The sequence below is a fragment of the Dipodomys merriami genome, unplaced genomic scaffold, assembly GCF_024711535.1.
Source record: "Dipodomys merriami isolate MVZ:Mamm:240054 unplaced genomic scaffold, mDipMer1.0.p SCAF_68, whole genome shotgun sequence".
NCBI lineage: Eukaryota > Metazoa > Chordata > Mammalia > Rodentia > Heteromyidae > Dipodomys > Dipodomys merriami.
In genome coordinates, this window is record NW_027206268.1 from 227,797 (window position 1) to 253,972 (window position 26,176).

The following is a 26,176-nucleotide window of genomic DNA, read 5'->3' on the forward strand; positions in this document are numbered from 1 at the left end:
GAAATAAGGATGCGATATGGGATCAATTTTTGATGACAGCGAAGTAAAAGGGGAAAATAGTAGCAATTTTCTCTTCTGCACATGCCCTGTTTAATGGAAGGATGTCAAGGTAGAGTTTTATCCGGAGGAGAGAGGGCTTGGTTCCCGGGGACACACGGTCAATCGGAGATGCCTGGCACGTCTCTCAGCCTGGGGTGGGGGGCTGGGCACCTCCTTCTGTTCCCCCCTCCCAATGTCCCCCATCAGTGGGGGTTGGGGTGGGGTAGGAGGGCTGCCATGGCGTCAGACACGGGGAGGGGGGGGGTTCGGTTTCCACCTCTCCCTACCTGGCGGTCGGGACAGACCGGCCTTGTTCTTGCCCTGCCGCAGTCTCAGTCTGAATCCGGATTCTCCAGCAGGGACCGTGGGGAATAGGTGTTAATTAGGGTTATCGGATCCCGTCCAGCCGCTACAGCCAGCCTTTGTGTGAAACCTAGAAAGCTGAGCTTCAGTCGGTCTGGAGTCGGCAGGGTGGAGGTTGAGGGGGGACTGAGGTGGTAGCGAGGGGGGCAGGGAACAGGGAGGGAATGGGGCTGAAGTCTGGACGGAAAGGAGGGCCGGTCTCTTGTCTGGAGACTTGGGATGGAGAAGTTGGGGGGGGTGACGGACAGGGCGTTCAGAGGATACCACCAGGGGGACCACCACATCCCGACTCCGCTTGGTCAGAGACTGTTTGTTGGAGTCAGATCTGGGCCAAGTAGATGGGAAGTTCCTCTGCTCTAAGATGCTACAACTGAGGTCCCGGCCTGGGAGGGGGGGAGGGTTCTGACTGCTACAAGACCCCTCCCCTCCAAACTGATTCACCCCGTAACAGCCCTGCTAGGCCTGAGCGGTGCCCTGGCCAGCCTTGGCCCGTCTCTCCCGAGGTATGGTTCCCTGCGGCCATCTGTCTCCCCAGGCCCCTGTCCCCTTGCGGTGGAGATCAGAAATAAGACGGAAGCAGAACACCTCAAGGCAGACACAGCACCACCACAGACATCCACCAGACCCACACAGCTACAAGGGGCAGCTAGTGACCCCCAAGCACGGTGCACAGGCGTGTCGGACCCCATCTGCACATGACTCATGGTTATGAAGACACCCAACCATGTACTGCACGTGCGGCGCCCCCGCCAGGGGTGCAGTCCTTTCAGTCGGCAACTTTGGCTTCACACAGGGAGGAGAAACACACCGAGATCTCTCCAGCATCTTTTCCCGTCTACCACCCACTGATCCACCAGAGACAAGCATTTCATGATCTCGAACGTAACCTTCCAGAGTCCTCAATGTGGTCCAAGTAGCATCGGTCAAGAGTGGACCTCATAGCCTGGCGTCAGTGGCTCATGCCTATAAATCCTAGCTATTCAGGAGGCTGAGATCTGAGGATCGTGGTTCAAAGCCAGCCATGGCAGGAAAGTCTGTGAGACTCTTATCGCCAATAAACCACCAGAAAACCAGAACTGGCGCTGTGGCTCAAGTGGTAGAGGGCTCGCCTTGAGCTGAAGAGCTGAGGGACAGCGCCCAGGCCGAGTTCAGGCCCCACGACTGGGCCCCCCCCCAAAAAAAAAAAAAGAATGGGCCTCATGACCTCCTCCAGGATACTGGACAGACAGAAACTGAGAGGGAGGGCAGCTCCCCACCCCCACCCCGCCTCCTGCCCCGCTCCAAAATGTCTACCGATTCTCACAGGGATCGAAAGGGGTAAGAGGCCGGGCCTCCTACCAGCACCCGCTTTGTTGACAGATGTCATCCCCAGACTATGCCTGCCACCTCCCTTCTTTCCTTCCTTCCTCGGCTGTGGCCAGGCCTCCGAAATAATTAGCGATTCTGCTCGACAGAACACCGGCCCGATGGGATAATGGACTCCAACATCTGTCAGAAGAGTGAGCTCCTAAGGAATCGCCGAGAGAGACATTTTTCTCCTCGTTCCATTCACACTGAAATCAGAAACAACCCCTTCAAGTCTGCGCCGGGCCACGAGCTGTTCCTGGGCCCCGCAGAGAGGCTTGGATGGGTGGCGATCGCACACTCAAATTAAATCATTTCATTTAGCAATGCAAAGAACTCGGACGGATGGCTTCGGGGGCCACTGACGAGGAAATATGCCGGCCGTCGGCCCTGCTGTGGCACCGGTGGCCCGCGTCTTCCCAGCACACGAGGCGCGGATGGATCAGCACTTACCGCTTTTACAACCACCCAGCGTGAGACACAATCTGGGAATAGTGTTCCCGTTCTGAGAGAACCGAGGTTCTGGCGGAGGAAGTGGCCGAGGTTCCTGGCCGTTTGTGCTGGCCTGAGGAGGATATGGGCTCTGCTCTGAGGCCCATCCAGGGCTAGCCCAGCCCCAGAAGGAGCCCTGGGGCCTGCAATTCCACCTCTAGGCTGTAGGAGGCACTGTACACACAGGTCATCCCCAGTACACAGCAGACGCTTGGTGTATGTGCTTGGGGAGCAGATAAGTTGTGTGTGGTTGGCATGATGGGATTGAGGGGCGACTGGGACGTGCTACGGTGGGAGGAAGAGCCCCCTCCTTTCTATCCCTGCATTAGGCTTGGGAACCAACTAGGAGATGGCAGTACCATGATAGGTGGGACTATACTCTCCTATTGGCCAGAGGAGGCTCCGCCCCTCTCCCCTCAGTGAGGCCACACGGGCTCCCTCTACTGTCAGCAGGACCATCCTCAGAGCCGCGGGATCCACAGGGCCAGGATGCGGGTCCTGGCACACAGTAGGGAAGGGCTCAACATCTACCTGTAAGACGAACGAGGAAGACCCTCGCCTTATTCGAGAGGCTGAGAGCCTTCCAGGACCTAGTGTCTCCAGCCCTGTGCCAGCCCTTTCTACTCTCGGCCCTGTCCCGTCCCCACCTCTCGTCCCTTCTGCAGAGCCTCTTTGAACTCGGGGGCTCTGCTAGTGCTGTGCCCGTGCATGGCTCTCCAGCCCCTCCTTCCAGAGATTTCTAAGTCCACCTATCCCCACGGAGGCATCTCCTTGAGTGGAGGGGACAGCAGAGGGACTGGAGGGCCTGGGATTTGTCAAGCAGGGCACATGCAGGGAGAGTCTAAGGAGGGGTGTGGAGGACAGCCTGGAAGATGGCATCACCAATGGAGGTGACAGGGCAGAGCCTCTCAGAGGGTTGATGCCTCTGTTCCTCTCTCGGGCCAGGGCTGTGTATGTGGCTTCTGTCCTGGGGGTAGGAGAGGTGCTATCTGTTGGGACCATCTCAGGAGGCCACATGGAGGTACCTGGGTGAGTCTGTCCATTTGTGGGGGCTTCCTGGGCTTGAAGCCCTACACCAAAGGTGCTTAGCCTGCAAGATTCCTGAGAGGAATGATGGGTGTGTGGGGGGGTGAGCCTCAATCCTGCCTCCTGGGTCAGAGAGCACTTATGGGAGGAGTCCATACCCAAGTTCCCTAGAGGTGGAACAAGGAAATGGGGTTCGGCTTTAGGAAGAGGGATCGTGATCTGACACAGGAAGAACTGGCAAATAGTTCAATTAGCTCCAGATCGCAGACAGGGGCCTGAGGATATGGGATGGTTGTCTTCTCCCACCCAGAGTCAGGAAAAGCCGACAAGCCGCTGCCTGGAAGAGCGTGTGGAGACCAGCCCCCTCTAGCTCCTTAATCAGGGATGCTGCATCGGTTCTGATGTCAAGGATCCGTGTCCCCAGCATCTCTGGGGTCCTGATCTTATGAACTGGGATGCAACATGGTGCCCCAGATTTCCGAGTTGGGAATTCCATGCATGACCCAGAGGTGACCCTGAGCCCCGCCGACACTGACCCCGGGCCTCGCATCTCACCTGACAGTACCCGGCCTGTGGTCGACGGGTTCCGACGTGATCTGAGGCTGCCAGAGTTGCCGGCGTCCCTTCCGGGGAAGCAGTGGGGCCCCTCCACTCGGGAAAGGGTGTGCGTCGTGTTCTCAAACGCCCAACAGGGGACACAGGGGGAATGCACGCAGGGTCCTGGGGTGCCGGTGTCAGTCTGTACCTGGTGGCACCCCTGGGGCCGAGTCCACACCTGCCCAGCAGAGCCGGGGTGCCACAGAGGTGGCTCAGGGCAGGGGGGGGGGTACAGTGAGTGGTCTCCTGGAGGTCAGGTCGCTGGTTCTCCAGGTTGAGACCCAACAGGCCTGGCCTCTGCTCTGGCCCTTCCCCCCCATCTTGCCCTTCTAAGAGGAAAATCACAGGGACGCAAACCTCGGTAGGGAGGATGGAGAGCGTTTTTAATTAAAAGTTTAAGAGAATTCACGTCCCGAGGGGGCCTCAGAAAGAAAAGGCAGGGCTGATAGAGTGGGGTGGGGGGCGGGGTGAGGGGGAGTGTGAGAAAGTAGGCCACGCCACAGAGGATTTCAAGCTGGGTCCTTCCCATGGCCTGGCTGGGCGTGTCAGATTGGCAGGCTGAGCCTCGGTTTATCCCGATTCTCCATCTAGGGAATGGGGGGGGGGGGAGCGCACATGCAGTGGAGGCTGGGCCAGGAGGGCACCTCAATTTCCAACCAAAACCACGCAATGCTACTGCATGCCTATAATCCCGGCACTTGGAAGGCTGAGATCACCTAGCCCCGAAGTCTGCTGGTGGGAAGTGGGAAGCAACCGGTCGCCCGGGCGACGCGGCCCATGCAGGTGAGTTGCTGAGGGGGCCCTTGCTGAAGCCCCCAGAGGGGAGTCTGGCAGGAGGAGTCCTGCAGCTCGAGGCTGGCCCCAGGGCGAAGCGGAAGAAATCAGGGCCAGCTCCAGCCATGGGAGGGCAGACTCGTTCCCCTTGTACAGAAAGGTAAACCGAGGCCCAGAGGATGTAAGTCCGCTCACACGCAAGTAGGGGCTGCAGTACAGGGTAAGTGGCTCAAGTGGTAGAGCACAGACCTTGAGCGGAAGAGCTCAGGAACAGTGCCTTGGCCCAGAGTTCAAGCCCCAAGACCCACCAAAAAAATTTTTTTAAAAGATACAGTCTCTAGGCAATATCTCCAGCCAAACCTCAAAGAATCCCACGGGCGACTCAGCCTGCTTCACAGGACAGGTGCCGTGGCTCCCTCGTCGGTCATCTCAGCTTCTCCCGAGACTGAGATCGGGAGGACAGTAGTTCAATGTCAGCCCAGGCCAGAAAACAAATTGGCAAAACCTCATCTCACACACGCCGATGATCCCAGACATGTAATTCCCTCCACCACCCGCCTTGCACTTGGCCATCCCCTCTGCCTACCGCCTCCTTTCTCATACACTTGCCCTTGCCTGGGTCCCCTAGGGCCCAGGAGCGATATGGGTCACATCGACGTCACCTTGAGCGGACTGCATGCCTGTGGGCCTGTTCACGCTGTCCCCATCCTTGAGAACCTAGCACAGAGCCTGCAAAGTAATCAGTGCTAACTAGACAGAGGCGGAAGCCAGGGCACCCGAGGTATCTGGTGTCCCGTGATGTGACAAACCGGCCACCCAGCCTCCTCCTGGGCCACCTCTGCCTGGCTCATGGGGTTGGCTGGTACTTTCAGTGTGGACTTGTGGAAGACAGGGGAGCCCGCAGCCATGGCGACCACTGTGACATCACCCTCTACCACCCGTGACGCCCGTGGCCACTGGGGACACACTGCTTTCGAGGTTCCTCCTGCCTTCTGAGGCTCAGCTCAATGACCGCTTCCTCCAGGCAGTGCTCCCAGATTGAACTTGACCAAGGTGGTACAGGGCCCTGCACCCTGGAACCGGCACCCCACGGCTTCCTGTCTGCTTCCTCAAAGTCCGAGGCCGGGACTGGCTCGGACAGCACTCCTCCCCACCGACTCACACACGAAGATTTCAGAACAGAGGGCCAGATATTATTAAAACTCAATTAGATCTTTTTCTTCTCGAATGCTAAATTAGTCTAGCTCGTCCCTGTGGTACCTGCCAGGCCCTTGCTCGCTGCCTCCTGACATCTGCCCTCCTTACCAGCCAGGACCTCCAAAGAGCACAAGTTGGGTCGGGGAGAGGGTCTCTCTTAGTACAAGCCCGCTCCTGGGAGTGGTAGTCTAGCATCCCCTTAGACCCAGGGACCATGTTCTCCTACAGCTGCCAAGATGCTTCCGGTCCTGACACGTATCTGACTTTCAGCCACATGGTAGAACTCAGCAGCAGGGTGTGTACCTGCCGACTCTGGGGTCCTTGGGATGCCACACCCTAGCCCCACTAGCTCCTTCCTGTAGCTCAAAGATGCTGAGGGATGGTAGCATTACACTAGCTCTGACTATCTCGGGAGAAGAGGGAAGGAGAGTGGAGTACTGGTGTCTCATGCCCATGATCCTAACTACTCAGAGGCTGAGATCTAAGGATCTCGGTTTGAAGCCAGCCTGGAGAGCAAAGCCTGTGAGACTCTTCTCTCCAGGGAACGACGTTACAGCCGGAAGTGGAGTGGCAGAGCGCTGGCTTTGAGTGAGAAAGCTCAGGGACAGTGCCCAGGCCCTGAATTCAAGCCCTAAGACCTAGATCTCAGGGGAGGGGGGGGAGGGAGGGAGGGAGAGAGGGAGAGAGAGAGAGAGAGAGAAACATGCTTCCCAGCAGAACCCTCGGCTCTGCCCCAGCCTTGTCCTGCCTGCGTTGGCCCTCACATGCCTCCCGGCGACCTCAGGATTCTTGGCCACCTGACAGGATGGTCCTCAAACGTATACTGCAGCCTATCTTTGCCCAGGGGTGAAAGCTGACCGACCCCAAAGGTTCACAGGTGGACGACACAGTAGATGCTAGAGGTTAACCTTCTCTTCTTTACACTTTTAGCCCATCTCCTCCAGGGGGCTCCCTTGAGCTCTGTTTCTAAATAGCGGCTCTCTACCACCTCATGCTCTCTGAGCTCTCCCCCTCCATGCTCCGTCCTTCCCCCCCCCCCGCCCCCAATCCACACGACAGGTGCTCGAAAAGATGCCCGTTCACTAATCCGACGCTCCCCCGTCCCCATGGGCCCCCGGCTGGCTCCTCTGGGTGGCACCTTGCCAGGAAGCGGCGACGCTGTCTGGGTTAGGGGAGAATAATCAGCTGTAAATGCCGCAATCACGGAGAAAAGGCTGCTTGGGCCCTGGGCGCCCACGCGCGCTCCTAATCGGCTCCGCGTGTCTCCTTTCGAGAGCGGGAAAGTGGAAGGGTCGAGATCTATTAATGTTCGTAATGGAAGGGAGGCAGAAGCCGTCGGCGGTCCCACATAAACACCTGTTAATTGCATGGAGACGGTGGGGGGAGGCGGCGGAGTGCTACAGGATCCCCTGCCGGTTGGCCCGCCGTGATGGTTCTTTTTAGGGCTTCCAAAGACTGGAGTCACGCCTGGATTTTTTTTTTTTGGGGGGGGGGTCAGTTCCAGGAGGGCCCAGAGCCTGGGCTTCGGCTCTACAGCTGTCTGTGAATCGGTTCCTATGGGGCCAGATCTCGACAATATGTGATCCATGGCCCGGTTCTCCAGGGCAAACCCCCATCCAAGAATGCACCAGGAGCCCAGGTGAATGGGTCTCTGGCTGCCTCAGTGCCCGACTTTTCCCCTTCAATGTCTCCTCCAGGAAGCCTTCCCTATCGCCCCCTTGGATCTTTTTCCTGCCAGAGGCTGCCCCATTCCTTCCGCACCTTCCCAACGTGGGCCACGTCCCCCAGCTCGCGCAACTTCTATTGACCGCGGTCGCATCTCCCCATGGCTCTCAACTGGGACAACGCTGCCCCCAGGGAACAGTACTTAGAGACACTTGATCAGAGCGATGTGCTCCTGGCTTCTACTGGGTGCAGGGCAAGAATTGTGCCAACACCGATGGTGCACGAGCAGGCCCTAGAGGAAGGAGTCCATGGAAAGGTCCCAGGAATAGAGGCCGCTTGTGACAAAGCTTCAGAAAAGAAACACTAAGTGGGAACTGGACAGAATGTTTCCCCCAGGAGCTTAAAGGGAGAAAGCTATCCACGACCCCCACAACCAGGCCGTCCTCCACGTACATCCAGCCTGAGGCCACATTCCCGAGCGCACACGACTGCGCTGCAAACGACGCATTGGTTTAATCAGGTCAGGTGGCCATTAGCAGCAGAGGCGGGGAGATGTGTGCACAAGGACTTTTCATTTTACCCTTTAAATGACGCTCGCTCCCCAGAGGCCTCCGATGGTAGGAGCGAGACCCACCAAAGTCCCCAGAACCCAGGCCAGGGCGTACCTCCCGTGCTCCATCCTCAGGAGCCTGCTGGAAGGAGTGGGAAAGAAACCGAGGGGACGGGGGCTTGCCCAAGGTCGGCACCCCACCCCACGTGAAGTCCTGGTCTGAGAGGCCCAGCTCTGTCCTCGGCTCTGATCCCCTATGGCTGGCAAGTGCTTCAAGTCCACTCAGAGGCTGTTTGTAGGGCCAGAAATAATCTCAGGTAAAAATACGTATACAGGGCTGGGCATGGGGCTCATGGTAGAGGATGGGCTCCACAGGGATAGACGGGTCCACCCGGTCCCTCGACTGCAAGAAGCCCCTTTGTGTGCCTAACTCCAACTAAAACCAACCCGTTCCCGTCACGGTTCCCCACGATCTCCACAGACTCGGGCCCACTGAGACTGGCCCTACTGAGATGCAGAAAGCCCAAGTGGCAGCCTACCTTCAGGGCCTGCACCTTTCTGTCCAGCAGGGTCTCGATATCCCCGGCCACCTTCTCCACCAACTTCTGAGGTTCGTTCTCTTGAACCTCAAACAGGTTCCGGTTCTCTTTGTAGATCTGGAAGGAAACAGAGCCAGAATGAGGCTGGAGTGGCTCCCAGAGTCCCCTACCACTGGCCCGTCTTCATGGCTCAGCCCCTCACCCCTCCAGGGCCTTCGTTGTAGCCCCTAGGAAAGTACATAATCTTAGGGTCTGGGGGAGAGGAGGGCTGGGACTCTCTAGCTTGCGTTTGGGATGCAAGCCCAGTGGCTGTGGGTGATGGATCCAAATCACTGCCTTTTCTGGGGTCTCGGGGTCCCATGTGTAGAGGCCGTAAGCTACATCCACCAACTAGCTCGGAGTGGTCTGGAGCAGCAGAAAGGGAAGGATGAGAGGAAGGAGGCGGGGTGCAAGAGAGATCGAGCTGATGGGCACACACCACACAGCCACATCTTTGCAAGAAGATGTCCCCCCCCCCACACACACACACGTGCACCTCGAGTGCACGCACGCAGCCACCCCACATATGGCCTCAGGAATCTGTGATCTTTTTATTTTTTTGCTGGTGCTGCCCATTTGCCAAAAACAAACAAACAAAAAAAACAGCAGGAACTGTAGGTATCCCTTGGGGTTTCTCTCCTTCAAGGTACGGAATGTGGGAGTAGGTAGCAGGGAAGAATGGGTAGAGGGGGGAACGTATGTGCCCATTCTTCCTCTCCAGTGGGAGGCTCTGAATAGAAGTACACGTGGCTGTAAATCAAACGTATACGTGTGTGCGCGCGCACCTGTGTGTGTGTGTGTGTGTGTGTGTGTGAGCATGCGTGTGTGGTGCTTGTATGTCGGTAGAGAAGATTTCTGCAGGCCCCTTTGTTTGTGGCTGGGATACGTACACATGCACGTGTCACACACCCTCATGTAAGGCTCCAAGCCTGACTGGGTGCCTGTATCCACTCCAGCAACCCCGGGAGGTCTGTGCCCTAAGCCGGCTCCTCTGGCACCAGAGATCACGGGCGTGGCTGGCACAACGAAGCCAGGCCATCTGGCTGTGCAGAAAGTGGAGGGATGTAGAGACGAGAGGACGCAATGAGGAAAGATGAGGGGGTACCCGGGCAGCTGACGAGAGACAGGCAGGCGGGGAGATAAGGTCTAGAGGCTGACAGAAGACAGCAGGGAGATAAGGACGCTCTCATCTGACAGGCCGGGTGCTGCCAGAGCCCTTGCCCCCGCTCTCAGCCAGCGCCCGGCGGTTCAAGGGTTAAAGCGAAGCTGGCTCAGGCGATCTCCTCCTCTCCCCGCCACCCCCATCCCTCCCGGCTTCTCTTTTCTTTTCTTTTTTGTCCTTCTCTTGGAACAAAATAATTTGTGGTGAAGTCGCTCCTTCCTTCCTGCAGAGCCACAGCGCTGAGGGGGCGAATCGCAGAGCCCGGCCGGAAAGGACAGAGGCCCCAGGTGGGCACCGAGGCAGGCTCTTGCAAAGGCCCTGCCTTGGGGACCCTCGGCCAGGGGGGACAAGAGGGTGAGGAGAGGTCAGAGACCCAGGGTCCTGGGAGATGCGGGGAGCCCGCGTCTTACTGTTGGAGAAACGGAGAAGCAGAAATAAGAGGACGGACTGGTTAAGGTCATCCGACCGAGTGGCAAAAGGCAGGGCACCCGTCTGCCACGACCTATCCTTTCTGGGTTCCTAGACGCTAAAAACACTTCCTTCCTCTGTCTTGAACTGCACGCTGCGCCTGGGTGTAGACACGGTGGCCGGCGTGTGGGCCTTGCTGCCCAAGGTTTTGCGAAGTGGCAAGCCACCCCCGTTTGTGCCAGCAGGGGGCGCAGCCGCCCGACTTCCTCAGGGCTGGGGATGAAGCTCCCGCAGCTCGGCTTCCCTGTCAAGGTCATTCCTGGAGAATGGGTCTCACCCAGGGAAACCGGGAACCTTCTGCTGGAAAGTCCAAATCCAGCACTCTCCTCACAGCCTGCGTGGTCGTGTGGTTAGGGCTTAGGACTCACAGAGAGAGTAGATGATCTTCAGGTGCCAGGATCCTGTCCTAGGGCCCCAAAGGTGACACAAGGCTTGGAAGTTGCGCCTTTGCCCAACACTCACCCACCTCCGAGTGTCTTAAATGAAAAGGTCCAGTGTCTTAAATGAAAAGGACAGGCCTTGTCTCACGGGCCGGACGGGCACGGCCCAATTCACACCGCATTTGCCGCACGCCTTGTGCCATTGCTTAGGACCACCAGGATTCTGTGGGAGCCGCCCCCCCCACCTCCCGGCTGCCATTTTCTCCCTGCTAGATCTGCCTGCTGAGGGCTGGCTGAAGCCCCTCCTGAGTGGCCAAATGCCATCTCCTGGAGTCTGCCCACCTCCTGTCTGGCTCCTTCCCCACTCCTAGCCACCCCGTCTTTGTCACATTCCTCCCCCGCCCCCCAACCCACCCAGAAGGCTGTCCCTGTTTCTCTAGGCCTCCCCCACCAGTTTCAATTCTCTGGAGAGCAAAAGGCAGAGAAATGAGCCGGAAAGGATTTCTACTGTGCCACGTTAGCAGAACCCCAGCAGGGCGGGGTCGAGCAGCCAGCCAGGTCCGCTCTGGTTCACGAATGAGTTACCGGGGGTCCTCCAATGGCCAGCTAGCTCCCTGCGCCTCATTCTCTCTTCCACATTACCCTGGGACCTGTTCCAGCTCCCCTGCCTGTCGCATGGGCCCTGAGCAGAGCCCTGAGCCCCAGAGAAGATCCAAATGACAGCCCGGCAGATGGCCCACCCCCCCCAGAGAAAAGTCATCTTGACTGTGCCGTGGTCCCAGGAGGCGCTTCCTGACCAGAGCCCAGCGAGGAGCCCAGGAGGACCCGGATGCCACCCGGGGGGAGTGTCCCTCCAGGGCCAGCTTCTAGTCTTCATTCCTGGCACCAGCAGAGAAATGACCGAGAGGCCGGGACACACCAGATGTGAGACCTCGATGATCGCGGCAGGAGCGCAGGGCCGCGGGCGTCCTCCGCCCAGACAGCGAATGGGAAAAACCCACAGCTCCCACAACCCTGCGCCCCGGGGGGGCCCCTGCCCCCGCCCAGGTGGCCAGATGGAGGAGGGGGATGGGGCCGGGCCAGCAGGTCCACGTGCAACCACGATGGTGAGGAAGAGGCGGGGGCCCCATCCCTTAGAGGATGGCGGAGTGGGAGCAGGACGCAGCTAGCAGTGAAGTGAGGAGGTCAGGGCAGAGGAGGCGGAGGAATACAGAGGACAGGGGAGCGGAGGCCGTGAGGGACAATGTAGGGAGTCGTCTGGAGCCTCTCATTCCCAGGAGCCCCCGGCTCATAACTCCTGTAGTCCCCCATCTATGTCCCTGTGGCTGATACTGAGTAGAAGCACCCTCCTTTGAAGAAGGCGCCCTAGCCCCTCTCTAGTTATATAGACCTCTCCCTCCCTCCCCCTTGCCCCCCACCATCCCTTGGGCCACCTTTCTGAGTTCTGGCAGTTCCTCTCTGCAGGCCTGTGTGCAAGACAGACTACCAGCCTTCTTGGGCATTTTCGTGGCCTGTGGAGGTTGAGGTCTCCTCCAGGCCCATCCTCTGCCCAGTCTCTGGAGAGGACTCCCGGCCCAGCTTCCTCCATGATGCCAGGCCACCCCGCTCCTCGGTCGGTGGCCCATTAATAGCGCTATTTTTCCCTGTCCCCCACTACACCTGTCCTTCCGTTCCCACCAGCACTCCAAATTCAGGCCACAGGCTCTCTCCTTGGGGCTCTCAGGAGAAGGGCCTGCTCGAGTTCCTGATCCTTTGGCACTTAGGAACAGATCCAAGGAGCTCTCTTTCCCCTCCTTCATAAGACTCACAGGGGCAGGAAGCCCCCACCGCCGTCCCCCAGCGACGCCTCCCCGTTTTTAAAGTTAAAGTTGAGTTGACTGCCATCCATTACTGCAATTAGTACATTATGTCTAATTACGCAATTAGTGTAAAAAGCGCACTTGCCGCCGAGAATGGGGAATTACGCTGCCTTGTTACGCTGTAAAATCCGTGTCATAAAAAGGCCCCATCTCCTGTTTTTCGAAAGACACACACACACACACACACACACACACACACACACACACACACACACACACACACCAAACACAAAGCAATACACCCAATCCTCCCAGCAGAGATGTGGCCAGTCTCAGCCATCTTCCCTGACATGGCTGTACGAAGACTCCTCTCCCCATCAGACCCATTCTTGGGTGTGGCCGCATGTCTGATCGCCAGACAGACGTTTTTACCTACTCTTCTTTTTTTTGAGACAGGGTCTTGGTACAAAGAAAGCCCGGGCTGACTCTGAATTCCCTATGCTCAGACTTCCGTGTGCTATGATCACACATCATCATGCCCGCCCTGAACTGACTTTAAAACCCTAGCGATCCTAGCCGGGCGCTTGTAGTTCCCATCTGTCATTCTAGCTACTTAAGAGATTCGAAGGCAGTGCAGGTAGGAAAATCCAGGAGAGGGTTGGGAAGGTGGCTCAGTGGTAGAGTGCTCGCCTTGCATCCATGAGGCCCTGGGTTCGATTCCTCGGCACCATATAAGCAGAAAAAAAGCCAGAAGTGGTGCTGTGGCTCAAGTGGTAAAGCGCTAGCCTTGAGCTGAAGAGCTGAGGGACAGCGCCCAGGCCCAGAGTTCAGGCCCATGACAAAAAAAGAAAAAAAGAAAAATCCAGGAGACTCTTATCTCCAATGCAGCACCTAAAGCAAGCTGGATCGAGCGGTAGAATGCCAGCCTGGAGCCAAAAAGCTCACAGACAGTGGCTGGGCTCTGAGTTCAAGTCCTGAGACTGACACCAAAGGAAAAAAATGGTGGAAAACCCGATTAGCTCTTCATTCACTCCAGATCTGGCTCAGGATAAGAATGTCCGCATTCGGGTCTATAGCTCCCCGGACGGTCATAGAGAGATGTGGTCTCCATCCAGTTTCATGAAGGAGTCGTTCGGGATTTTCTTCTCTTTCTCTGCTGCTGGCGTGAAGGGAGGCGCACGTGCCACTATGTCCCGACCCGTCTGTGCGAGCCTGGGGCGACACCCGGGTACCCCAAGAACCTCGTGTTATGAAGGCCTGGGACCGCACCTAGGGCTGACAATCGGAGCCCAACCGCGGGCCAGATCCGGGGGGGCCCCCTCCTCACCCCGCCTCCTCCCCCGAGCCGAGAGCCGCCGGCTGTCGAGGCAGCTGGGAGGGAAGCCGTGCCCAGCACACCAGCTGGCACGGGGGAGTGCGAGTAAACATACCCACGCTCTTCCCCACTCGCACAGGTTGCCGGGTGGCGGCCGGCTGGCGCGGGCGCCTGTGTTGACGGCAAACAGATCGTTTGTGTCGGGCGTCTGCCTCCCCACCACTGCCCACCTTGGCTCTGCTCTCTCCCGCCGCCTCCCCACCCGGTTGGGTCCACCGTTCCTTCCCCGAGGCCTCCCCTCCTCCCCAACAGGGGACCCCAAGACAATCTCACCATCAGCAGCTCGGGAAACCGGGGTAGGGGGTGCCTGTGACCCTCGCCTCTCAGCCTCCCGAGCGGCCGGGGTGACTGACAGCCAGTGCCTAGCTCTGAGCGACATGTTACGCCCAGGACCTTTGATATCCTACCTCCCTCAAGTGGCTGGGATTACAGGCGTGAGGCACCTTGCCCAGCCTACTGGAGTGCTTGACACAGGGCCTGGATGTCAGAAAAGGGAAAGCTGTGGGCACAGAAGCCACACTGGAGCGGCCTGTGGTGAGGGTAAGGAGCACATGTATGAAGGAGCACACTCGCCCTTGAGCTTTCTCATCTGCCCTTTCTAGCACTTTGCAGTTCTTATTTCCTCCCCTAGCTTTTTCTTCTTTTTCTCCTGCTCCCAGTTTACAGGCTCTTGAATTTTACGTATGCCCGCGAGTGTCCTTAAATCTCCTGTAGAACAAGTCAGGAGTATAAGCAAACAAGACCAAGGCGCTGGAGGAAAAAGTACATGTCAGGGACATGTATGAACTGAGGCACACACACAGGGACATGTTTACCCAGAAAAGGCCCAGTGTTCTTTTTTCATCATTCACATCTCCTGGCATATTCCCTCCCCATCAGCTACCAGAAAACTTCCATCCAGGGCTCGCCCTCCTCTCCCCAGCAACTGTTTAACAGTGCCAGGGGCCCTGAGACCCTCCTTAGACCCAACTCTGCCCCACCCCTTCCTTCCGGTGGGAGGCCACCCCCCCCCCCAAGGCTAGGAGAACCAGGGTAGCTGAGACCTAGGCTTGGGAAGTCCATCCTGGGCCTCAAATTCAAAGCCTACACACCATCCTCGAGTTTTGTTGTTTTTGGTTTTTTTCTCAAGCACTCTACTGCTTGGGCCACAGCTCCACTTCTGGGTTTGGGGTGTATGTAGTTAATCAGGGAATCGAGTTTCACAGATTTTCCTACCCGGCAGCGTTCTGAACTGGGATTCTCAGAACTTGGCCTCCCGAGTAGCTCAGATGACGGGCGTGAGTCACGGGCGCCCTGTGAGGATTCCACTCACGGAGTCGGCTACAAGTGAGCAAGTCCCTCATTCATCTGCCCAGGGGGCTCATTCCCACACCATCTTCCCTCAGATGGAGGAAGGGGGCCGGGGAGGGGAGAGGCAGCTGCATTCCTCGCTTCTTGCTAGCACCTGGGGGTACCCTCCAGTGAGAACTCCCCAGGAACCTGTGGATTCTGTCAAAGGCTGGGGGCTAGAGGTCTGGGGCCCCACACATGTGGTCTTTTGTCATCTTGACCCCCCCCCACATTCTCATGGCCTACACACCCAAGCGGGTCTTAGCGGTGAGGGCGCTTGGGGCTCTACATCCTCTATTCCGAAGCCTCCACTGGGAGGGGAGGAGGGAGGGAGGGAAGGAAGGAGGGAGGGAGGCCCAGGCTGAAGCGCTATCCCCGAGCAAGGAGGCAGGGAGGGCACTGATGCCAGGAGGACAGGAGTGGAACAAATTGCCCTGATTACATAAGGCAGCCCTATTTCTTCCTCAGCGGAGAGGAACTGGACTGCGGTGTTCTTTCTTCTCCCGTTCCTGAAGAACCCCACAGTGGAGGCTCACTTGGGGATGCCCCAAGCAGGATCCGTAGGCCCGGGTCTCCCGGGGTGCTAGAAAGGCTGGAGGAGCCGGTCCCCAGTCCGTCTCTTTCTTGGGGCCTGCAAGGCAGAGGGCTGGTTTGGACCTGCCTGGTCATCACTGTTCGTTGACTCTCTAAGCACATTGCAGTCTCCCTCTGCTTTTCTAGGAAGACCCTGGGGGGCAGCCTCAGCTCCGCGCCTACCCCCCACACAACACAGAACCTGGGGGGAACTCTGAGCAACTCTAGAATCTCCCTGTGACTCCTGAGGACCCGGATCAGGTCTGTTCTTCTCCTGTCCCATCCAAGCAGGAAATTCTTTCCCCTTCAGGCCAAGGGATCGGTCATGACCTCCATGTGACCTCCAAAGTTGCCTGTCCCCACTCCTAAGTTGTTCTCATCTCTCCCCATTTTAGGGCTTTGGAGGAGCCCAGGAGACGTCCCGGGCCGAGGCACCGAGGTGGTGGCTGTGGCCCTGACTCTCAGCCCCTGCCGGACCGCTAGAAAGTCCCTGCAGAGTCTCCGCTGCCGGCCAGGCCTGGCATAGTCTGCCTGGAAGGATGGTTCTGGAAAGCCTCCTCTGCCAGAACGTGCTTTGCGGAGCCAGCAGAGCGCAGGGAAGCGCCGACTATCTGGCGCATTTGAGTTTGGAGCACTGGCAAGGACTCAGGGCGCTAAACCACCAATGTATCCCTTGCTGTAAGCCCAGGGTGGGCATCTGAGCACGCTTGTACGTGCCTGTCGGGGGGCATGCACGTGAGTATGTGCATGTGTGTGCATGGTAGTGCATGTATACTCATATAAACGTGCACTGACCTGAACACACTAACTGAAATGGGGTGTCTCCACAGGCAATACGTGCCAAGGCTCTGTCTCAGTGACTACTATCCCCAGGGACACAGGTGTCCAGGGGTGCATGTGTCTACGTTTACCTGTGCAACCTGGGCAGAGATCTGTCAAGAACAGGGGGATGGGAAATGAATGTATCCTTTCCGGAGGACAGCCCCGGGTCCCCCTTTTTTGCCTCTGCTTAAATCTAGTACACAGTCAGTAGGTCTTGGGGTTGGCAGGTCAGCAGGTTCGAGACCCAGCACTCTGTTCTCTGCCCACCGTCACGGAGGAACTGGACACCTAGGCCGGTCACATACAGGGTCCCAGGCCACCAAGACCCTCCCACCGAGGACAACGCGCAGCAACGGAGAACAGCTAGGCAGTTTCCCTCCTGGGTGTGTGGGAACAACAACAGAACTGTCAAGCCCGGCGTCGCCCCACCCCGCCCCCCAACAGCATGTAGAAGCAGCGCCAAGAGTCCAATCTCTCTGCGGATCGGTGGATGAGACAAATGTACCTTTCTCTGAACACTCCAAATAAGGTCCAGTTCCCCCAAAGACAGCTCCCCCAACCTGTGGCTTGGAGAGGTGCGGCCACGTCAAGCATCACTCAACTCCGCGACTGCAGACTTGTTGAGGCCACGAGGGGTCTCTCAAAGCCTCAGCTGCCTCTCATGGTAAGGTGGAGCCCCGTACCGCCAAACAGAGCCTGGAGCTCAGACCACGCGGTGAGCCCGGACTGTGTTGTCCAAGGCAGGCAGGAAGAGGGCAGGGGGAATCGGGTCCATAAGCTGCCTGTGCCCAGCTAACAGGTGGACAGATCAGCGGGTCTCCCCAGTAGAAGTGATGAATGAGTGGCAGACTAGGAGAGCTGGGGGGGATGAGCTGTCTCCCCAACAGGAATCGCCTGGCCTCTCTGAAGTTCCCAAACCCACCCGAATGCCTTTGAAGTGAAGTGTGTGGGCCAGATGACTGTGGATTGGGGGGCGGGGGAGAGCGGGCAGTCCCAAACCAGGTACCAGTGACTCACAACTGTCATCTGGGCTCCTCAGGAATCTGAGATTCAGAGGTTCACAAAGCAGAACCAACTCAAGTGGAACAGTCTACAAGATTCCACCTCTGAGATGCGAACACATCAGCCAAGCAAGCGAGCTCAAGGCTTTGAGTTCAAAACCAGCATCGCAACAAGCCAACTGACCCACGAACAATGCAAACACCCGAAAACGAAGCCGGGCCTCAGAGGACACTGGACATCCCCAAAGCAGCCCAGTCAGGAGAGCCCGGTTCCTGCTGGTGAAGGGCACCTCAAAGAGTCTCTCCCCTTTAGGATCCCCTCAGGAGCACATGGGTGGCCCTGGGGCTCTGAAAGGCGGTGGGCCTGGGAGCCTGTGTCTGAGGCCCCGCCCCTCCACCACCACGTGACTCCCAGCATCGGAGACTGACAGCGTCTGAGGCTGGGCTGGAGGTCCACGCGTGCACAGATGTCCCTTCCATGCAGTGACAGGGCTGTGCCTATCCGACCACAGGGAGGTCCTTGCAGGAGGGAGGGGGGGTGTGTGGAGTGGGGGGGGTGGTCCCGTGTGGGGAGGGGGCTCCTTGGAGCCTTGACCCGAGGACACAGCAGCAACTAGGGTCACGGAGCTCTTCATCACGGAGAGAGGTAAAACAGAAGTTGATGCGCTCTCTGATGGTCACTCCTGAGCAGAGAGCCTGTTTGTCTTAAATCCTTCTGGAGTCCTCGGTGCTCTCAGGACACCTGACGAGGGGAGGAGGGATGGCTCCTCTCCAAAGCCAGGGGAAGCGGCCCGACCCATGCCTTCTCTGGGGTCCCTCTACAAACAGTCCCAAGCCCCTGCTCGCACCCCTCAACCCCCACCCCCACCCCGTGTAAACAGAATCTGCCTGCCTGTTCTCTCCCAAGGGCTAATTCCTCACCAGAACTGCTCGGACGTGAAATTGGAGTGAGACAATGTGTGTTTAAGGAAATGAATCTCGAATCTTAAGAGGCTCAGAGAGCCTGCCCCGCCCCCGCCATCACCCCGCCTGCCCCCCCTTCAACCCCCCCCCCCAGCTAGGAGAGGCACCCTCGACATCCAAGAAGAGGGAGGCGGAGGTGATGTTCGGTGCCAAATTAACAGCCGCCACGGCTAAATATTGTACTTGCCTCCAATCTTCTTTTATTTTTCGAAAGAAAAGGCTTTCACGGAGTGAAAGAGACTGTTGGAACACTAAGGCGGATGATGGTTTTCGGCGGGTGTGCCCGTCCTGCGCATGCTCGGGCTCAGAGCCTGCCTTTCCTCTCACGCTGGAACCTCCCTGCCCACGGCCACACCTGCGAGACAAGGCCGAGTGCATCTTGGCCACCGTGATTTGGAGTCTCTCACCCTGAGGTGGGTGATCTTGAACCGGAGCCTGCCTCTGAGCGATCTCCTGCCCACGTGGGGCCCTGCCAAGTGAGGAGTCACTCGTGGTACCCCCGGAACCGCCTGACCCACAGAGGTCTCGACAAAAGGGACGGGCCCTCGGCCTCTGCGACGACTCTCTGACCCTCGTGGCCTCTACCCAGTCGTCACTTTATCCCTGACGTGTTGGGGGCAGAGTCTAAGCTCTGCCTCCAGCTTGCCTGATGGGCCTCTCTGTTAAGCGTTTGGTCAAACAGATATCACCAGTCTCCGTCCCCTCAAACTCCACCTGCCTGCATCTGCTGATTCACGTTGAACGGGCTGAGGGGTCTCCTGCGTGGCTCTTATTTCTAGCCTCGACCTCAAACAAATGCTAGGATAACTTTTTGTTTTTGAACATTAGGTTGCTTTGAAATTTCAATCCCCTGCCTCCGCTTCTCAAGTGTGGAGATTACAGGCAGGTGCTACCATACGTGCTACTCTTGACAGCTTCCATGGGGCTTCGCTGAGGATGCTGACCTAACTTACGGCTCCTGTTGTCTCAAACCTGTGCTGACCTGGTTTGGGCTGGCTCGTACAGTGAGAGGATGGGGACAGGGGACACCTGGCCCACCCCACACATGCTCGGCCTTGAGCTCATACCACACCTCGACCTATCCTACCCCAGGGGCCAGAGGCTCGCTAGTGTCCCGGGTGGAGGTGGACACCGGCCAAGTGCTCTCTGGACTTACCTGAGGCTCCAGGGCTGGTAAAAGGCTCAAATGCAAGTGGGGTCCAAGTGGCTGAGGTTCTCACGCCCACCCGCCCTGCCCTCCCACATCCACCACCAACAGCATCGTCCCAGGGTTTGAACTCAGGGCCCGGGCACCGTCCCTGAGCTTCTTTTGCTCAAGGCTAGGGCTCGACCACTCAAGCCCCAGCAACACTTGCAACTTCTCTGTGTATGGAGTGCTGAGGATAGAACCCGGGGGCTTCCTGCGTGCTGGGCAGCTGCTGTATCGTGCAGCCACCTTCCCAGCCCAGGGCTCAGATTTCATCACAGTCAAGCTTCCGTTGCACCGCACCGTCCCAATTCCAGGTCTGGTCCCAGCAAATACCTGTATGCGACCTCTTATCTCCAAGTCTGACTCCAGGGGACCACCACGCACACCACCACACACAGCTACCACCACAGCTGGTGGCAGGAAGGGCACTAGAAAATGGGGTTCTAGAGTGGGTGCTGTCCAGCCAGAGAACGCGCGTGGGGTGGGGGAGGGGTGATGCTCCTGGCATGTGACAGGTGCGACCAATCAAACGCTCACCCACGGTGAATTGAGATGGGATACCGACGAATGGGAGCAATATTTCAGGAGGTCCAGAGGCTTGGGGGAAGTGTGATCATCAGGACTGTGGAATGGAATGGCCGCCGCCGGGGGCTATGGACGCTTTGGAGATACGATGAAGGATCGAGTGTGATTAATCACGGATTTAAGGTGACATGTGAACGTCGGAAGCCCCCCTCTGGCGGGATAGAAAACGACTTTCATCTCCCGCAGCCAGAGGCGCAGAAGCAGAGGGTCAGACACAGGGTTTAATTAAGAGTCAAAGACTCCAGAGGGGATCTCTGTCTCCATCCCAGTGGGTCGCTGACACCGAGGTCCTGAGTTGCGTGAGATGGGGACCTCTGGGTCACCCCAAACCTCTAAAACCAGCTTGTGGAGGGGCCCTCCTGTCCCCTGTAAACACGAGAGCTTGTCTGCGTGCACACGTCAGAGTCACAGCCTCTTTTCCAGGAATAGGAACAGGCTGCTCGCTCACCGTGGCCCCATCACCAAGACCCTGACACCCGCCTCTCTCTCTCCTCACTGCTTGGTCAGGCTTCTCCAGTACCGCTCACCCCTCGGCCCCCCGTGCCCCCCAGACCCGTTGGCCTCTCTGCTGATCACACACACACACACACACACACACACACACACACACACACACACACACACACACACACACACATTACAAGGTCTGTAGCGCATCCGTCACCCGCTTGGGGTCCCTGGGCATCCAGATGTCCCCTGAATAAGGCAGAACCGCCCAAGTCCATCCATGTTCCCCAGTCCCAACCTCTGGGCCAGACTAGAGAGGCTTAAGAAGCATGCTGTGGAGGGCTGCTTAGGACTCCAGATCCCCAGGCCTGCCCTTCACATCCCTGAGTTCAAGGAAGTTCCATCATTAGGCCCTTGTACAGACAAGGAACACAGTAGCAAGGAATTCTGCCCAAGGTTCCAATGCTGAGAAAAGGGCTCACAGGATTAAACCTAGCCTGTCTGAATCTGTGGGGGTGTAGGGGTGGGGGGGTAATATAGAGATCTGAATGCCAGGTCCCCAGCTTGCTAGGTAGGGACTCTCTTGTGCCTTTCCACATTCAGTTATTTTTGGATAGGGTCTCCCTTTTTTTTTTTTTTAGATCCGGTGGGGGGGGGGGCCTGAACTCTGGGCCTGGGCACTGTCCCTCAGCTCTTCAGCTCAAGGCTAGCGCTCTACCACTTGAGCACAGCACCACTTCCGGCTTTTTTTCTTTCTGCTTATGTGGTGCTGAGGAATTGAACCCAGGGCCTCATGCATGCAAGGCAAGCGCTCTACCACTGAGCCACTTTCCCAGCCCTTTTTTTTTTTTTCACCTAGGCCCAGGTACAGACAGCCGTCCTTCTACCTACAGCTTCGCCTGTAGACAGGATCACTGACGTGTCTCACACCACCTACATTTTATTGCTTGAGATAGGGTCTCCCTAGCTTTTTGGCTGGACTGGCCACAAATGGTGATCTTCCCTCTCTCTGCCTCCTTGATAGCTAGGATTACAGTATGAGCCCATCTGAAGTTTCCTTTTTTCTTTCTCTCTTTTCTTCCTCTCTCCTCCCCCCCTTTCTCTGTTCTTTTTACTGCCCAGTCTCCATGACTACTGTAATTTCTAGTAGAGCAAGACAGAGAGCACATGGCAGGCTCTGAAAGCTGGCAAGGAGGGAGCTCACTTGAGGCTAGAGAGATGGAAACAGTTTCCATAGAGGAAGTGTTGGATGGGCCAAGTACATGGAGAGGTGCTGCTAGATGAGGGGAGAGTGAGGCGGAGGCGAGGAGATCGGTCAGAGGAGGGTGAGAAGGTTTTGGTTTGGGGAGGTACTGAACCAGGAGAGGGAGTCACGTGAAGGTCACGGTGAACGCAGACAGGCTCTAGTCCCACATCTGTTCTGTCTGTCCCCACCCCCTTGCCCGAGGCCCATCGCCCCCACCCCCACGAGTTCCGGTGCCTGCTCTGAATGGCCAATGAGGCCATCTGATTGGCTCATCAGGGGCAAATAATAGCTTTTGCTGAATTCAGCTGCAGCCAATCAGAGGCAATCAAGCACACAAGAGACCTGATGGGCCACACAGGCACACCCATAGGCACCAGAGCTGGCCCCTCCACCAGGTTCCGGAAGCTTCCCCCACCCCAAAAAGGAGAGGGATGGGGGGTGGATTTTCGTCGAAGGCCTCAGGAAAAGAGAGGGAAGGAACCACACTAAACTCCAGAGCGTGGACCTGACACCCGCTGGGTACTCAGAGCACTGGAAAAGCCATGGGCTGCGGGTCCTCCCTGGCCTGGCAGCCTCCCGGCATCTGTCCCTAGGTATCTCCGGGTGGAGTTCTCGTGTCTTCTCAGAGGCACGTGGAGCCTCCGATCAGGCCCTGGGAAAGCGATTTTCCAATCTCCAACGGCAAACGCTAATACCGCGGAAGCTAATTTGACATATTTCCACTTGGAGGCCTCGCTTTTGTCCCAGAATCCCTCAGCCTGGGAGATTAGCAGTTTAGAGACTGGAGGGGAAAAAAAAAAAACCAAGGTATTTTTAAAATTCAGCATAAAACTCAGACTCAATGAGCTAAAAAAAATTTGTTTTTGATTGGAAAAGAGGCTGTGAGGGAGGGAGGAGTCTAGTCACCTGCAGCTGGAAGAGGGGGCGCTGTCCGGCTCTCAGACCGCTCCACGCCTCGGTTCCAACCCCCAGCCTATTGAGGAGTACGGAAGGAGACAGAGTCTGGGACTGAAATGTGGGTACACTGCCTGCAAGACACACAGATTCTCTGAACTCTGGATATTCGCCCCCCCCCCGGCCCCCTGAAGCTAGCCAGGGCTTCTGACCCCCAACCTCAACCCTTCCCAGAGGTAGAGGAAGTCCTTGGGGATAGGAGAGCCAGGGCAGTTCATTCCTCCCCAAAGCAGATTCTATCTGGACCTCGGTTTCCCCATGAGAAACAATGTCCAAAGTCCCCAGCCTACTGTCCACCTGGTGTATCTGCGGCCCGGCACCGTGTACCCTCTGTGAGACTGCACCCCAAGCTTGAGATGTGCTTGGCGGAAGTTCATTCTGAGAGCATGTCTCTCTCTCTCCCTCCCCCCCACCCCCACTCATCTCTCGCAGATGAACAGCGTAATCACTCTGCTCTCCGGGGGCCACAAGCTCAGAAACGTCCTAATGAAAAATAAATGTATTTACAGGGAGACGTCAAAGCCGACGGGATGAGTCAAAGTAATATGCCTGCGAACGGCACGCGGGCTTTTATTTCTCCCCCCCCTCCACGCTCCAGAGCCGCTCCCGTGGCGTGGAGAGATAAATATTTTAAATAGCGACACTTTGGCGATGCACGGTTATGCAAGACAAGGAATAATTAGAAAATAAATTACTTTAAAACACACACACACACACACACACACACACACATACACGTAGCACCGCAAACCTTGGGCCCGTCAGTCAGCTGCTTTCTGGGGGCCGGAGCCGCACGGTCCAGGGGGCTGGTCGCAGTAAGGACCTCTGGAGGCAACCCCCACCCCCAGTCCCCCCTCAATCATGATCAGCGCCCCCCCCCCGCACGTTCTAGGAGGCTCCCAGCGTTTAGCTGAAGACCACACTTGGCAGCTTCCAGAAAATCTTCCTCCGGCGTCTCAGCGCCAGTAGTGCGGGCTAAAAATAGTTTAATCTCCTTGAAAGCAAAAGGAGCAATCAGCAAAACAGACGCTGGGGGCCCCAGAGCCCCCGCTCCTCTCCTCATGCCGCCCCGTCCATCTGGGCCCATCCCTCGGCACCAAGCACCGTCGACTTTTGACCGACCGCAAGACATTATCCCCCTGAGGAGATCATCTATCAGACCCCTGTCTGCAGCCCGGGACACACCGGGTATGTGTCCTTTATACCTCCAGACCGGGGGGGGGGGGGGGGGGGGAGACACGGGACGTGTCAACCCTACTTCACCAAAGAAGAAACTGAGGCATGGGGAGGTACAGTCCATCGCTCAAGGCTAGGAAGGGGAGAAGGAGAGGCTGGTGGCTTTTCATCAGCATCCATCCTGAGTCTCTGCGGTTGGCTTTCTAAACACAAAAGCTGCCACGGCGCAAAGGGGCAAGGGCCGGGAGGGTTGGTGGGGGAGGGGGAGAGGCTCACACGCCAGGGCCGGGTCCGCTGCCTTCACGGCTGAGTGCATCTGTCGCACAGATGCGCTCTGTCTACCGAGGGTCAACGGGACGTCGTGACTTCATTATTTTACCCATGGGTCATATTTTGGAGCTTTCAGGACCCACTTTCCTGCCTCTGCCCCCACCCCCTGCCCCCCAGAAGGCTCCGAGCCTTGTTCCCCCTGAGCGACTCTTTCACTAGTTAGCAATGGAGACGATTTACATAATGCATCGAGTGTGAGCGCAGTAATGGCTGGGGAAGCAGGGTGCCCGTCAGCAGCTCCTCCCGTGGCTTCTCGGGAGGGAGGATACCTGCTCCCGCACCACCGCCTCCTCCCTCGCAGAGCCGGGCCTGGGAGGCGGCTGGGAAGCAGGCCCCACCAAGAAGAGCCTGGAAAGGATGCGCCCGAGGATGGGACCGAGGACGGGACCAGAGCACGGGGAAGGACATTTCTGAGACGTCTGAGTGCAGAACGCAGGTCGTCCACCTAGCCACCTAGCCGTGCTCCCAGAGCCACAGCCCGGCCGGGCCCGATGCTTCCTGGAGGAGGAGGCCACTCTTAGCAGGCAGGCGGCTTCCCCCGGGGAGGCAGACCGCCCCGCGAAGCGGTCACATTCAGAATGCAAAAGGCAGCCGTGCAGAGGGGGAGAATGCATAAAAATCACTGGCACAGTAATTGCTTTTACATAAACGTTCTTTTCTTTTAAATTTTTTTCCCCAGTGTGAAAGTCCCTCTCTTAAGAAGAAGAAATGCACCGCACACCAATTTATTCCACGCCTCAAGATGGAGCATAACGAAGGCTCCGTCAACATCTGATCGAGAGGCAGGTGGCTGCTACTTGACTCAGCTTTCCAGGTCTCAGGACACAGCCACGAAGCGCTGCATTGGGGCTGTGAGGGGAGGGGTGTCCTCAGAGGTGCAGTCCGAGATGGGAGGGGGAGATGTCTGTCCTGCTGACCAGGAGTGAGTGTGAAGCCCAGATTCTAAGACCCAGGGACAGAGCCCAGTGCCTCGGGAGCCTTGCTTAAACAGGGGCAGCTACAATTGAGGTGGCCTGTGCTGACAGGGAGAGGTGGGGAGAGATGGGAAGCGGGGAGTGAGAAGATCCTTGCTTTCTAGGGACCAGAGGAGGCATTACCCAGGCTTCCTGGGACAAAGTGGGAGTGGGCTTGTCCTGAGCTAGACAACACCCCTTGTGGAAACTCCAGCCCTGCTCTGGGCTTGGCAGTGCCCAAGCCTGTTGTCCCACCTTCAGGAAGATGGGGTCCGATGGGCCGCTGCGGCCAACCTAAGAAAAGTTTGACTGCACCCACAGGTTGTAGAGACGTACCCCGCACCGACAGGCCCTGAGCCTGGAAATGAGACTCCTGTCCAATGCCCCCTCACCAGCTGTATCTCCTCCTCTGTGATGAGGGGATGGGGGACTCACGCCCCAGCCTCACTCCCTGGCTTCTGTGAACGTCAGATTGGGGACCATAAGAGCCACCCAGGGCAAGGCCAGCGATCTCCATGGCAGAGGGGAAACAGTACGAATGTGTGCTCTTCACACACACCTCCTCAGCGGTGCTAATGAATCCGTTAAGTAGTTCTCACCTGCTTGGGTGGCATGTGGCTCTCCACACCCGCCTCCTTCGGTCCCACCCTGCCCTCTACACGCCCCTACACCTCTCCACGGGCGATGCTAGAACCACGCGTCAGTCCGTGTACACGCGCTCACCCGGTCTCACAATCTCACACATGGCCATGCACTCGAAAATGACCACTCCCCTCGAGGACCCAGTTGCCCATTCACC

The 26,176-nt window shown here is 57.6% G+C and overlaps 1 protein-coding gene and 1 long non-coding RNA gene across 5 annotated transcripts in view; both read right to left on the reverse strand.

Annotated features, from left to right (window-relative positions):
- Positions 1-26,176, reverse strand: part of Cacna2d2 (calcium voltage-gated channel auxiliary subunit alpha2delta 2) — a 74,092-nt gene that overhangs the window by 40,574 nt on the left and 7,342 nt on the right. For all 4 annotated transcript variants that reach the window (XM_070005334.1, XM_070005333.1, XM_070005332.1 and 1 more), the window contains exon 2: positions 8,587-8,703. In XM_070005334.1, the coding sequence (XP_069861435.1) occupies positions 8,587-8,703 (117 nt within the window). The remainder of the gene's footprint in view (positions 1-8,586; positions 8,704-26,176) is intronic.
- LOC138815889 (uncharacterized) lies at positions 4,245-5,465 on the reverse strand. Its single transcript, XR_011368518.1, has 3 exons — positions 5,298-5,465; positions 4,996-5,080; positions 4,245-4,448 (listed from the first exon to the last, which is right to left on the reverse strand). It is a non-coding gene; the product is annotated as an uncharacterized lncRNA (long non-coding RNA).